The 14,998-nt window shown below is 42.9% G+C and overlaps 2 protein-coding genes across 3 annotated transcripts; one reads left to right on the top strand and one right to left on the bottom strand.

Moving 5' to 3' along the window:
- Nucleotides 1–1,761: 1,761 nt before the first annotated feature.
- On the top strand, nt 1,762–10,135 carry fhip2b (FHF complex subunit HOOK interacting protein 2B). The gene is made up of 17 exons (XM_080852127.1): nt 1,762–1,938; nt 2,692–2,770; nt 3,013–3,182; nt 3,569–3,673; nt 4,222–4,341; nt 4,660–4,818; nt 5,002–5,210; nt 5,452–5,569; nt 5,694–5,770; nt 6,098–6,299; nt 6,468–6,643; nt 6,873–7,004; nt 7,803–7,893; nt 8,198–8,335; nt 8,540–8,680; nt 8,970–9,070; nt 9,230–10,135. Exons 1-17 carry the CDS (start codon nt 1,888–1,890, stop codon nt 9,330–9,332), a joined length of 2,172 nt encoding a protein of 723 aa, XP_080708253.1. The 5' UTR covers nt 1,762–1,887; the 3' UTR covers nt 9,333–10,135.
- Nucleotides 10,136–10,737: 602 nt separating this feature from the next.
- Nucleotides 10,738–14,990, bottom strand: nudt18 (nudix (nucleoside diphosphate linked moiety X)-type motif 18). 2 transcript variants are annotated; one of them, XM_080852194.1, is made up of 4 exons: nt 14,443–14,990; nt 13,611–13,864; nt 12,955–13,168; nt 10,738–12,676 (listed from the first exon to the last, which is right to left on the bottom strand). In XM_080852194.1, exons 2-4 carry the CDS (start codon nt 13,779–13,781, stop codon nt 11,958–11,960), a joined length of 1,104 nt encoding a protein of 367 aa, XP_080708320.1. In that variant the 5' UTR covers nt 13,782–13,864; nt 14,443–14,990; the 3' UTR covers nt 10,738–11,957. The 2 variants fall into 2 exon arrangements, with proteins under 2 accessions (XP_080708320.1, XP_080708321.1); XM_080852195.1 differs by having other exon boundaries at nt 13,611–13,814.
- Nucleotides 14,991–14,998: the final 8 nt, after the last annotated feature.

Below are 14,998 nucleotides of genomic sequence, written 5' to 3'. Positions count from 1 at the left end.
ACATGTAATGTCTGATTTTTGTCAGAGCAGTTTTTTGCTGTGAAATCATAGCCAGTTATGTCAGAGCTCCACCATTGTTTTGTTTTGAGTATATGATGTTATGAACATGTAAATTTGGTAAATAACTTTGCAATTCAGGTCGGTCATTATCAGGTATCTCTCACTGGTTTTACACGTCTTAACTTTTTAAAGTACAGTTTATCAATGCATTTTGACTTTGCACTGCTATGACCTAGAGTGGAAATACATATTTATGATTATGACAAAAAAAAACATGAGAAATCAGGAAGTAGAATATGAGTGTAAAAAATCAAGCAGAAATGATTGCGGAGCAGTTACCTCTTTATTTCATTTTTTGACCTAAACTCTGTGGTGTAATTTATCTGACTTACAGCAACACAGTGCACATATTTTTATATAATGACCTTTCTTTTGAAATGTCTTTTTTAAATGAGCTATATTATTATTACTTCACTGAAATGATCACCACTGAAATGAACTAAGAACTGCTCAAGTGTTTCTACCATGGTAACATTAGCTGTCACACAAGGAGATAATGTATGTAGAGTATGTATGTTCTGGTTGGGCTAATCTGTAATATTATTTGTTGTATAAACTGATGACTTTGTGTTTTTGTTTTTGTTTTGTTTTTTCAAAAGAAGGTGCATACACTAACTTGGCATATTTGTATTGTTCAATAAAATAAACCAATGCTGGATGAAGCAAACCTGTCATTCATTTAGTACTTATTTTTAGTTATTGATTTTCTGTCACCAATCCAAGATCCACATAAATGAAAACAGCTGTTTTACAAATGCAATTGACTCAGAAACTACAGGCAGTACCCACAGACCTATGTCTCATAAAAAGAAATTAATGCAGACCTAAATCTGCTTCAAGCTCAAAAAACATAGATTGTAGTCTAGTTTATTAAGCATAGTTAATTATGTATGAGGGCCATAACATAACAATCTCTTAACAAATTTGTGGTCATTTGTGATTATCTAGGATGTGTTCAAAGCCTTCATAACATCTGAATATGTTGCCTAATGTATAGCTAAAGATATGCTTATAACACCAGAATAGAATAACAGCTTGATCATATGTCCGATATTTAGGGTTGACAGAAAAAAAATCAATTACTATAACATTTATTTCCTGTTGACAGTGTTGTATTGACATGTCCTCCAGGCGGTGGTGTCATCCAGGTACTCCATTCAACCACTATGAGTACAGAGCTTTCAGTTTCATTGGATGACTGTAGCAGTTGGCCTGACATAAACACAAGATTCGGATTTTTTTTGTAGACCATTGTTTGTATTATCCCATTATAGGGAGACATTATTATATTATATGGATTTTTTTTAGAAGCATGTAATCAATTTTAAGCACAAACCTCTGCTTTAGTTACAATCCGCCTAATCCCCTTTAGTTCTATTTTATGCCAATCTCCCTCTGCTCTGGTGAAGTGGGACCCTCTGTCTCTAACAACTGAAAAATCGTCGGACACAACATAACTTACATCACATCACATAACCAAAACGTGTGGAAAAGATGCGCCATTCCACACCAAAAAGCCTTTTTATTTGGAATGTATCTTCTGTATTTTGATAAAACAGAAGGCAAACTATGTAGGCCCAGAAGACAGATGCTTTTGTTTATCTTGTTGAGGCACTCCCCCTACAGTAGGTCTGGCCAGCTGCGACAACTTTTCGGTTTCGTCAGAGAACCGTCAAGAGGAAAACACAGTGGGCAGTTGCAGTATGGAGAAAGGTCGCTAACGATAGCTAGCAAGTAGGCAATGTTTACAAACTTCGAAGCAGGACATTGGCTGGACAAATGCCTCCATTTGAAACCACAGGAGCCTAACTTATAAGTACAGCAGTCATGGACATGCTCAGTAAATTGACGAATTTGTTTCAACAAGCGTTGGAAACAGTAAGTTGATGCCGAGTTTCAAGAGTTGACATCTCTGCTAACTGGTTGACTGGTAGCAAGCTGCTAACTGTGCTCTCTGTACCACTTGTCGGCCTTACCCTAGTTGGCTCTATTTTGTAACGCACTGTCTCCATACCTATTTACCTATTAACCTTATAACATGTGTCCTTTCAATTCGCATATAGTGTTTCTACTGTCATGTCCTGCTGGGTGAAAATTAGTGTTCTGTGTACCACTATGTGACGTGTCGTAGGTAGCCTACTTGAGTTTCCTGTCCTCCTTTCAGCTGACTAGCTCTGCAAACTATGTTGTTTCCCTAAATGCCAACTGTTCAGCTACTTAATCGTTGTATGGGGAACTCGCTATGTTAAGTAATAACATATATTTGGCAACAAGGCATTGTACAGACAGTTCGTTTAGACAACTTATATTCAAAACGTCGAGTACATTGCTAGTCAAGTAACATAATAAACATGTATCGCTTTGAAGCTTGCTCAGCTCACGTGTCTCCTCGGGCAAGGAACAGCATTCCTGCAAGTTTGGGCAGCATTCTAGGGTTAGGAACTCGTACAGATAGTCCCAAACTAGTTATTACCTGATTATCCAAAGTCCCCTTTCTTGTTATTCTTTCTTGGTTGCTTGTTCATATGACCGACTTCACTTAAAATATAACATTCTATTATATTATTATATTGTGAATGCCAGGCACAGTGAGAAAGCAGTCGGTTTTTCATTCTGATTGCTTTTGTGCAGAGGGAGCCGTTAGTGAATTTACTGGACTCCTTTGTTGACCACTGGAAGGGGATTACAAATTACTACATCGAAACTACAGGTAAACCGTCTGTGCAGTTAAATAGGCTACCCATCACTTTCATTGTTAACCTAATTCACTTGGAAGACTATGCACACATGCAGTTAACTTATAAAGCCAGCGATTCATATCAATGAGTACACACACATGCAAACACAAGCACATTAACACAAAGACTCATTATGTACACTCTTCTGGAAAAGTCCACCTGAGCTACCCTAATTGTGTAAAGTTTTTGCCACTCTCCCTTATGTGTCTTCCAGATGAATACCGTCCAGTCAAGCAAACAGACATCCCTTGGAGGTTGAAGCAGATGCTGGATATCTTGGTCTATGAGGAGCAGCAGCAGCCAGTTGAGGAAACTGGCCCGTGTTTAGAGTATCTGCTGCAGCACAAGCTACTGGAGACGCTCTGTACCTTGGGCAAAGCACAGGTGACACTTGGACCTTCTGTATACATGCAGCTTGTGAGGTTGTCTGTGACATGGTTTTTCCTATATGTACTTTATTGGATATGGATATTGTGCCAGATCAAGAGAGGATATTTATAGACCTGTGAGGACTTTGTTGACATTTATAACTCTTGTGTAGTTTAATTTACTTAATGTGTTTAAACAGACAGCAACACTCTGGCAGGATGAGTTTGCTTAATCCTGTGCAATATCATTGAAATGAATAAGGGGGCTGGGGGGAGGGGGGGGTAGTCTGCTCTGTCCTCTTGTTTTAGGGAGGAAAGAAAGGCCTAGTTTATCCTTATTATTTGTCTGGCTGAGCTCCTGACATTGACCTCAAACTGGTCTCTCTATACCCTGCTGCTCAGTACCCTCCGGGCATGAGTCGGCAGGTGCTGCTCTTCTTCTCCAAATTCCTCACCCTGATCCAGAAGCCTCTGCTCCACATCATTCACGTCTACCGGCCAGTTCAGGTAAGCTCTAAACATCTATGAAACCTTTCAGAGTGTACTGTATAGAGTGTTGGTCTGCGGTCTGTGAATATGACACAGCGTCTAAGCAAGAGACTTGTCCATCAGTGTAGTTTCAGCAGGATATGAAGTAGGATTATGTTAAAGAACTCTAAGAACGACCTTGTCTGAGTCCTTGACCCTCCTTTCTCACCCCTTTCTCGAGCCACAAGCTGATCCTAGGAGGTTGTTTTGTATTGCTAATGTTGGCATGTCCTGGTTCTTGTTTTTTATTCTGCAGACCCTGTTGCAATATGAATACATTGAATTGAATTTAGATGAATTGAATGATGTAAAATGGCACAGGTTTAGGTTGACCAACATCACAGAGGTTTTCTATTGGTGTGCTGTTGTTTGTGTCAATGAGTTTATGACAAATAGAAGAACTTGCACCTCCGTAATACTTGAATATTCCTTCTGCATGATGCAGTGCAATGTCTTGTGTAACTCTTGTCTATATGTCTCCTCTGTCGCTCCGACATCACCCTCTTCCGCTACCCCTCCTGATGCAGAAGCTGATCCGTCTCTGTGGACTACCAGATCAGAAGGCAGAGAAGGAGGAGGCCCTTTTCTTGTTTACGGTTTGCTCCAGAGTGAACAAAGACCCATATGTGCTCAACTACATCTTAGAGGTAAGGCACCATACTAAATAACATTCATCATGAAGCAAGACTCTGTAGTTGACCTTTTTTATGATTGCAAAATGTCTACTGTATTGTATTTGCATTATATTTGTATTATTCTGTATTTTCTTAACCTGGTGCCTGGCCTTTGGCCATGGCACCTCATGATTTACCAATTGAGCGTTACATAATGACTTCACATGAAGGCTGAGTGCAGATTATGGAAGTTTTGAATGCTGACTGCTGGGTTTTATATTGAACAGTGTGAATCCAAATATATTTTTCTGTGTCTTTCTGTTTCTTTCATTATAAATTTCAACCCTGTAGGTAAACACAGCCCCCACGTCCAAGTCCAGCTCTACCTCTGACCAGCCTGCTGCTGCAGGGGTGGGAGTCAATGAGGGATCCTCTATGACCCCTGACCTCTCTGGCCCTCAAGCCACCTCTGGGCTAATCCAAGTCCTTCTGCACCTCAGTCAAAGCCAGGTGTGTGTGTGTGTGTGTGTGTGTGTCTGTGTGTCTGTGTGTCTGTGTGTCTGTGTGTGTGTGTGTGTGTGTGTGTGTCAGAGATTGTGAGTGAGACTTTTTCCATCCATATAATCCAACGATAGCCCCTGAAATACTATTCCCTCTCTCTTTTTCTCTTTCTCTCTTCCCCCTCTCTCTCAGTCTCCCTCTCCGCAGAGCCGTGTCAGGCAGAGGGCTCTGGAGAGTGTGCGGCTGCTGGCTGCCCTGCCTGGGGAGGACAGTGGGGCTCTGCTGGCTTCAGGCTCCCCCCTGTGTGAGCTGCTGGCTCAGAGGCTCTGTGAGCTCTACTCCCTTATCCCCTCCACACTGGACCCCGCAGACGTGCAGGGCTCTCCTATCACACAGTGGAGGTGTGTCTGTGTGAATGTACCTAAGTGTGTGTGTTTGCTCCTGAACCTGAAATCTGCCACATAGGATTGGCTAAGAGAATGCTGGTAAAGTTTTTGGAAGTATTCGTTGTGCAGTATCCAATGGTGAAAGGTGTATGGTAGTGTCTGCTGATGTGTCTGAGTATTTGTGCTGTGTAAAGTGTAAAGTGCCGAAACGCATAGATCCACATGTAGCACTTGGCTGATTTTGGCTCACACTTAGGGAGCAGTTCACACAGACTAGTGAGGAAGAGAGGCCATCTTTCCCTGGCAGTGACCACCTGACTGGCTTCCTCTGCTGGTTTGACTACTGCCAGGAGCTTCTCACCCATGCACCAAAGGTAGGAGTGCTCACACGTTCATGGCCTTTCATTTATTGTCTTTTGTTGTCAAAAGGCATGTTTAAAGCATAGTTGTATTATAATGAAATAAAGGCATTGTGTGTATGCATTACCTTTGCTCCAGACTCTATCTGTGAAGTTGGCCAAAGAGATTCACCGTCAGTGGCTTACAGGACTCCTGCAGCCTCAGCTACTACAGATGTGAGTCACATGGAGCTTATACACTCTCACGCTGTGCCAATGTGAGAGGGAGGGGGGTGATTTACCTTGCAATGTGGGCAACAGCTTTAACATCACATGGTGCTCATTTATAAATATGAGGTGGGATGCAATGTTGATATTTCTGACATGACTTCTAATAGCTTTGGGAATATTGTTGCCATACTCCAGCTGATATCATAAAAAAAGCTTGATATTGAAATGACCTGTGCTGTCAGAACAGGGAAGAATTTCAGGATGCTTACTCGGGACATAATAACTACAAAATACAAAAAGCAACCAATCTTCTTCATGTGTGTATGTTTGCAGGTCCGAGGCAGGGATCCTGCTGCACACAGCCCTGCTCTCCTGTTCTGTGCGGCACACACAATCTTCTGCACTGCTAGCAGAGATGGTACCATTCTTGCTGGGCAGTGCCATACACCCAGAGCAGCCCGCAGACACACACAGGGACGCACACGCCACCCTGCGCTACAAGCTCATCCAGCACTGTGACCATATATCAGATGAGGTAACTAAACATAATTGCAGAGCCACAAGTGAATAAAAGCATTCACTTTTCCAATATCTCCTTCCCCTTCCCTACCTCTCTCAATCTTTTCCTCACTTCTGTCCATCCTTTCACCTGACTGGCCTTACTCCTCCCTCTCCTTTCTAACCTTTCCATCTGTTCCTCCAGATCAGTATAGCAACGCTGCGTTTGTTTGAGGAGCTCCTGCAGAAACCTGACCGGAGCATTCTGGGAAATTTGATTCTGCGGAACCTCGCCCAGCGTGGCTACGCCACACCCACTGCAGCCGGCTGCACTGGAGATGAGCGGCACCTAGCCGATGTGGACGCACTGGATGAGTCTGAGTAAGTCATGTGGGAGCCTGTCTATTCCAATAGTGTTCTCACTTTTTTTGTTCTGTGAATGTAATGCCTCTCATAGCATTGTATTGCTCACTTTTTCTCTTCCTGTTCTAATTTAACATTTTCTTCTTTTATTTCGTCTGTGCTTTGTCTACCTACCCCATTGCACTGTTTTTAAACTCATTATTCATTCTTCTCTCTCTCACTCTCTCTCTCTCTCTCTCTTTTTCAGAGAGCTTGAGGAAGATCCCTTCTTCTCAGACAGTGAGTTTGGGGCCTGTGAGCCTCTGCTCAGTCTGCCCAAGCGTCAGGAGGAGCCCCATCCCTCCACACACCACACACAGGTGTCCGAGACGGTCAACAGGTGAGGCAGTGCACTCTCCCTCATATACTATCAGTGAGATCCTGTCACAGTCAGGCCATCCTTAAAATTATGCTGGTTTGCCATAAGTCAACCGACTCAATCACGGTGTTTGATCTGCAGACCTGCCGACTTTCACTTTCTGTTGCTCCTGAACAGGACAGGAGTTTCAGCGACGGCACAACAGTCTTCTAATCAGCCGTCTTAACTACATGCTTGCTACCTGCCCAATGTTTTCTACATTTTGATGTTAAGGCAAACCAACAAAATTCCAAGGATGGCCTCATAGACATTATATTACTTTCCCCCTTGATCACCAGACATTCCCATTATATCTTGAATTGCATGTAGCAGTGTTAACCTAAAGATATGTCGTTGTACACTTATATCAACTTGGCTGTGATATGATTATAGTTACAAGGCCCCAGCTTCAACAGCTTGACCTGCTGCAGCTGTAATACAGCTTTCAGTGAAGGTGATTTATCAGAAAGGATTATGAAGTGATTCATATGAAATATGAATACTGAATACCAGCACTCTTGAAACTCATCACATTACTTGATTGTAACTTACTGTATGGTTATGTTGTTTACTCCAGTCAGTCAGTTAGTTGGAAGAGTTTTGCAATATCAAGTCCGGAGTCATGGGCCAGTTTCACAATGAGCCTAGGAACTAGTCAAACAACAATCTATGGTCAACCCCTTAGGATAGATGTGCATGTATCTGAATGTGCCTGGTTTGTAAATAAAGTACTTCTGCTGCGGTTGGTGTCAGATCTAATCAGGCTATTTGTGCTCTTAGTTTCCTGTGTTTGGTCCCCCAAGAGGCCAAGTCCTCTCACCAAGTACAGGGAGCAGGATATGACACATACGTCCATGATGCACACAAGATGGTGAGTGGAGACATCTGAGTAATCAGAATGGAGTAACTGGTGTGAGAAAGTCCCCCCTACGTAGGATTTAACCGTTTTTATTCCTACAATGAATCATAATAGGTACTAGGTTTGCTGTCATTATTGCCCTCTTCTAATTACCTGAGGCAAGGATACATTGCTAGAATCTGACTTATCTAAACAACCCCAGTGTCAGTCCACTTAAAAACGAATTTGTCATTGTCATTTGAGATGAATATGCATTAAAAGATATTGTTGTGTAAGCATAAAGAGCTGACCTATCTTGACCATTCCCCTTGTCCAGTTCAAAGACTACACAGCATTGTCTCTGGACTTTGCCTGGCCAGACACTGCCACAGACAACCCCTCGCCCAGTTCAGAGTTCTACGAGGGACACTTCCTTCAAGTGCTGTTTGACAGAATCGCCAGAATACTTGAACAGGTAGCTGGCTGCATGGTGCTGTCGCTCTACTGAGAACAGGGTTATGACTCTTGTGAGGGTTTATCGTGCCTTACGTCTATGTTGTATATTTACTCAAATCTGAAAAGAAGTAATTGTACCTTTAATGCTTGTTTAAACCTTGTTTGATGTTTTCTCTTTCTCTCTCTCTCTTTCATCCTCTCTTTCTTTCTGTCCCTCTCTCAGCCCTACGAGCTGAATCTGCAGGTGACCTCAGTGTTGTCCAAGTTAGCCGTGTTTCCCCATCCTCTCCTTCATGAGTACCTGCTGGATCCCTACATCAGCCTGACCCCAGGAGCACGCTCTCTCTTCTCCACTCTGGTCAGGGTATGTATGAAGTCCTGTGTTCTCTCTGGTCTCACAGTGGCTATGGTGTCCTGTTCTTAGATTCTTAATGATCACGGAAGGACTGTGGAGTCCTGTATTTTCTGTTGTTGATTCCTGTATTGCCCCAGTTTTGTAGTATCATTGGTCAGGGTGGATGTGTAGTCCTCTTTCTGTTGTGTCTTTGTTGTCAGTCTTTTTTTTACAACCAGTTTATTGTAGGAACTGTTTTGCTCTCAAGCCTCTATGTACACCTTCACATGAATGTCTGTCTTTTTTCTATTTTCTGTAGGTAATTGGGGAGCTGATGCAGAGGATCCAGCACATCCCTGAATTTACAGAAAAACTGGTCCACGTGAGGAGACAGCTAATGGGCCTTGAGGACGAGAGCATGTAAGAAACCCTGTCACCCAGATAGATTCATACCCATCCACTCATGGTCCTCAGTTGTACTCACAGGGCCCCATTTAATCAGACATAATCACTGCATTGATCTGGCTGATATTAGCCGTCTAATTTTTCCAAACGGGCCTAATTGGATTTCCTCTGCAGGATGGACCACGTGGTGCTGCTGAGGGGCGTGATTGTTCTGGAGGAGTTCTGTAAGGAGCTGGCAGCCATCGCTTTTGTCAAACTTCCCATGGAAGAGCAGTGATGGTACTGTGGGATGTGCTAGCCAGATGGACTCCATGGGATTACACAAACCCACAGGATCTCACAGGATCCAGAGAAGACATGGAGATTTCTGTGCCTTGAAGACTGGACGACTGTTTTTGTGCTTCGATGAAAGAGAAGACAAAGAATGAACTTTGCCAGACCTGCTATGACCTGTCTACTTTTGAAGGACAGTGGCACATGTTTTGGGTAACCTGACCTTTCACAACACATTGCACAGCTTTTAAGACTGCACAGATCAATAGAACTGCTTTCACCTTCCAAAAGGCAGACATACAATGAGTGTTTAGCTTTCATAACCTGCTTTCACAGGTGACTGATAGCATCCCGCCCAGAATTTGAAGCAAGAAGATTGTCCTTTCTCTTGTGCTCTGCTTTTGTAGATAACATACCGGTACCTACACAGACATCCCTCAGGGTTGCTCTCGAGTGACTTTAAGCCATCGAACACTACATTTTTGACACTCACTTGTCAGTTATGTATGCATATTATTTCAATGTGTGTTTAAGTATCTGTGTAAATGCCTATTTATCTTAAACTATCAATTATTTTATCTGTTTTAATAATTTATACTTTAGGTCTTCTAATCAAATGCGTGTCTTGCACCTATGAGTTAAAAGTGCACTCATCTTCAGCTGCACACATGACGACCTGATTGTCTAATAATGTAATGTAAAGTGGAGCTTTGGACATTGTGTGTCTTCTTTTTCTAAGGACATGCCACTTTATGTGGTTTGTTATGTACAAGATGGTCACTGTTTAGCCTTCGCTCTTTCTACTGTGTCGAGACATTAAACTCCTGGAGAAGGAGATTTGATGAGATTGTTGACTCCCTTCTTTGCCATTGTAACCACCCAGTGATATTTTTTTTGGAGTGTAACATTACAACTTCGAAGTTAAAACATTTACTGTTCCTAATTTCAGTAAGCTTACAAGAAAAAAAAAGATTTCCTATGATCATTGTAAATCTGTCTTGTGAATGGAAAGAGTTCCAAAGAAGAAGTTACTGTTTCCAAGCTTAAGAGAACACTTAAGCCTGCACTGATTTGTGGTACTGCAGATCTCAGTTCAGACTGTCAGAGTTTTGAGTTAAGAGATGTCTTGAACGCTGTCCAGCCAAGTGAGCTAATGTTGAGTCACAAATCAAGAACCGTAGAGCAAGCATGAGAGCTTGGAATTATACCTGGCATTTCCTCCCAAACATGACACTGCTAAAATATACAAACAACAGCTTATGTTTGCTTAGCAAGTTTATTTTTGTTTATTTATTTCATTCTAGAGTTCATTGGCTAATCAGTAAACCTTGATGGAATATTTTCACCAGCAGAGGGCACCAGTCACCAGATTTCGCATCACTTTACTAGGCTGGTGATCATCTGTTCTTTGCAAGAATGATCACTGCACTGGTGCTCAGACCAGAACAGTACAGTAAAACACACTGCCTGCCTTCTTGAGCTGGGCTAGGGATTATGTAACACAGGACTGGCTTGTACTTTTCAATGAGATGAAGAACAAAGGATGCTGAAATTCAATGACAAACCCATTGTTTCATACAGTTACACACTCCTCTGATGTCTCTTTACTGATCAGAAGCGGACAGATTTGGACATACAGCTTTCTGTTCAGGTACAATTTTGAAGTGAAAAGACAAGGCAAAGCCGTTTACTAACATTAACGTTTTATAATTTGTGATTTATTATAAATCAGTCTAGTTCAATAAAATAAAGTGTAGCTAGATTTGTGTTTACTCAGAAATTATTATTTGCTGCAAAAATACTCCTTTTTCAGCTTTCTCTTCTATCAGAAGAGAAGTAACCTAACCTCTCATGGCTCTCACCGTAGCAATAGCGTTAATAGACTAAGTAATACATATGGGCTCTGATAAGCTCTAAAATAGAAGTGCTGGAAACATGACCATCTTACAAAGTAAAGTAAACTATATGATTCTTGCTCATACATGTATTTGGTCATGAGTGATACAGTGCTGTACTTAGGATGCATTCTCCGGTAATGATTAAAAGTTAAATATATATAAATATTGCCTTGCCATGCACTAACTATACAGATCCTCATCCTAAGAATTCAAGTCAGGTAGGCTATTTCAAGTATTTTCAAATGGCGTCCCTCACACATACTTCTACATCTGTGTTCACATCTGCATGTCAGACGATGCCCTTGCAACAATTTCAACATAACTTAGCAACATAGCAATCTGCTAAAAATTATATAACAGTTTTTTTTTCTGTCTGAACATTACCAGCCATCACTGTCCTTCCAAACACACCCATGCTACACGGATTAAAATGACCTCAGCGTCTGCCCTTGCTCAGCAAGAAGGGAGACCCTGTACATCATGCCCTTCATTCTGTCCCGCAGCATCATCACGTCATCCCGTCACAGTGCATAGAGGAAGACTTTCTGATATGGCTTTCTTGTGAGCCTATAAGTCATGTAAACGCAGGCTCTATTGCATAGCTTTCTGTATGCACTTCCTCCATAGACTCCTGTGCACTCTGCCCTTAAAATAACGTTAAAAAAATAGCAGAGGACCAGGAGGTATATTCCAGAGGCAAATTATTTCCGAGTCTGACTTCTGTTTCCCCCTCAGTACAAGCTAACCACAGGCAGCGTAGTGCCCTGCCTTATCCGGCGCAGGATGGTATCTCTCAGGCAAGAGTTATTGACTTTGTGCCAGCGGTACTGCCCATTCTCCACGGGCGGAGGATCGGACGGCTCGCCCCCCATGTCCATGGGCGGGCCCCCGCCGCGACGCTCCAGCGTCAGCGACACCAGCGTGTTAAAGCACAGCCCGTCTGTTTTACCCGGCACGCGGCCGTTGTGCTGCACTCCCAGCAGGCCGTGTGTGTTGACGTCCAGATCATAGTAACGCGACGGCATGCACTCCTGCACCAGCCGCTGGGCCGCCCACATCGCCGTGTGGGTCTTGGTGGACAGCGACACCGGGAGGTGAGCCTCCGTCATGTCCGCCTCGCTCTTTTTCTTGCCCCTCTCTGCCTCCTGAATGCTGCTGCTGCTGCTGCTGCTGCCGCTGCTCACTGCGTTTGAGCCCTCTGGGCCGTTGCTCACCAAGAGCCATACGTAGATGCCCGCAGCGAAGGTGAGCACCACACGCTGGCACACCACGGGGCAGGGCAGGTCGAGAGGCAGCACGGCGGGAAACCAGGGCTTCTCCCGGTAGCGCAGCCCCGATTCAATCAGAGACAGGATGTCCTGGCCACGCAGAGGAAGAGGGGACTCCCTGTCCCACCAACACGCCTGCAGAGACTCAGCATCTGCTTGGGCCTTAGTCTTCAAAGTACCTCCTGCAGGGGAGATAAGAGTAAGAGAGGGGACAGGGGCGAGAGTACTGTAGATGGTTAGAGAGATACAGACCAAATGGATGGATGGGAGAGAGATGAGAGATATAAAAATGAAGATGGGGACTGAGGAGAGAGTGGAATTACATACAAAAGAGGGAAACACAAAAAGGGAGATAGACAGAAATGGCATGAAAAAGGCAGAGAAAGTGAGGAGACCAGAGCAAAAGGGGATTTCGGTAAAGGAGATTAACAAGAAATCTATAAATTCCCAATCCTCAGACCTGTGACCTCGGCCAGGAAGGTGAAGCGGACCCACTGAGGACCCTGCTCCTGCACCAGGATGAGCGTGGTTGGCTGGCACTCCAGGCCTGACTCCTCTAACACCTCCCGTTTCATCGCCTCCTCGATGCTCTCGCCCATCTCCATACGCCCAGCTGGCAAATACCAGCTGCCATAGCACCCCTGCTTAGCTTCCTGAACCATCAATACTTCCTTCTGCAACACACACACACACACACACACACACACACACACAAACACAAACACACACACAGTCAGCAGAGGCACATTCGTCTCAGACCATATATACAAAGAAATAACCAACACACTTTACACATCATAACGTAAAATACCAAAAAGCGCAATGATAACACTGACACAATGACAATGTATTTATCAATTTGCAACCTATATGTAGATCAACATTAGCCTGAATAGCCTAGGCCATGCACTACTGTGCAAAGCAGATTAAAAACTTTACTCTTGGCCCTGTCACCTCGTTATGGTCCGTGACAGTTAGGCAGGTTATCCAACCACTGAGCTAATGTCATTACTGTGCCGCACAACGTTACTTAACAGGGGAATATAGACCTCGGCCTCTCTTTCAGGTCACAGCAAGCGTATTAGCATCAAGGAAAGAATCGAATAGTCATCTTACCTTTGAATTGAAGATCACTGCGCTGACAATGTAGCAAACCGTTTTCTTCAAAGCCACAGGTTTTATTTGTTCGGGAGCTGAATCGATTCCCGTGACCTCCATCCCTTCACCGTTAAGAATCTTCTCCACATTCTGTTCCAAGTTGAAAGCAACGGACCCCATAATGACCATTACACGAGATGCCACAATGTCTGCTGGCAAATACTGCAATGCAGAGGGTAGAGTGATGTAGGGGACGTTATGATACCTGGCACCTGAGATAGCTGAATAACACAGCAAACTATTCATTAATACTTAGTCTTAGGCAAATATATTTACTAACAGGAACTACATGGCATTTTATATTATCGTTAGATCCCACATCCAATGAAAGGAACGACTTTTGCATTCATACAAAAGTTAAACAAGCAGCCAACAATGTAACACTGGCTGACATCAACTATAACATACACGTTGAATATTAGTTAGGCGAGCACTGTCATTACATTATTGTGAAAGAATAATCTTATCTCAGCAACATAGTTAGCGAGCTAATTTATAGCTTACAAGCAAACAGCAACAAACTTACCTGAACAGACCTGTAAATGATCACTCATTCCAGAAACGACACGGCTTTAGATGCTAACAAACTAACTGTTAGGTTAACCAGCATTACGTTAGGTATTATAAGCTAACTGTTAACTTTGTTGTTAGTTGGAGAGCTAGCTAGCTCAGATAACTGATCAGTTTAATGGGCTAGCAAATACATCGAATATAGGATTGTTTTAAATGTTATGCTATGATAGTAACGACTTAGTCATCATAATGTATCAACCGAGGTTTGCCTACTTACCCTTTCAAGAGGGGTAGCTGACTACCTTGCTGGCAGTCAGGCCAAAGATAGCGCTTTCTTTGGCATTACCCAGTTTGACAACACCATGGATAGCAACGCAACGTTCACTGACAGTAATCGTCTCGTTCATTGGTTGAATTTGGTAAGGCAGTGTGACAAAAGTTACTCCACGAAACAAAACCGAAAAAATGTTCTTCGTTTTTACAATTTACTTAAACGTCTTTATTATTCCAATGTCAGTAGGTTGTGAACTGAGTAATTAAACTGTAGTATGCCACTGAAGTTATGTGTAGCGTAATTAAGATGTTACCTTTTTAGGTGAGGTGTATGCTGGAAGAGTCGTGTAGTCTACAAGCCCACTATTACTGTAAGCAACAAAATTGCCAAACGTGCGACCCTGACAACTAGCCTATACAAGAAGCTGTTTTCCACATTTACAGTATGATCGAGAATAAACTTTTCTGGTACATTTTATCAGGTTGTTTAAGTTTATAAAGTTTCTGTCGCCAAAAAGCTAAAGAAAGGGTTAAAAACTATACTAAGGACACGCGCACAC

The sequence above is a fragment of the Sprattus sprattus genome, assembly GCF_963457725.1.
Source record: "Sprattus sprattus genome assembly, chromosome: 15".
NCBI classification, from domain to species: Eukaryota; Metazoa; Chordata; class Actinopteri; order Clupeiformes; family Clupeidae; genus Sprattus; species Sprattus sprattus.
The sequence above is the reverse complement of the archived record's forward strand: the minus strand, read 5'-3'. Positions and strand labels throughout refer to the sequence as shown.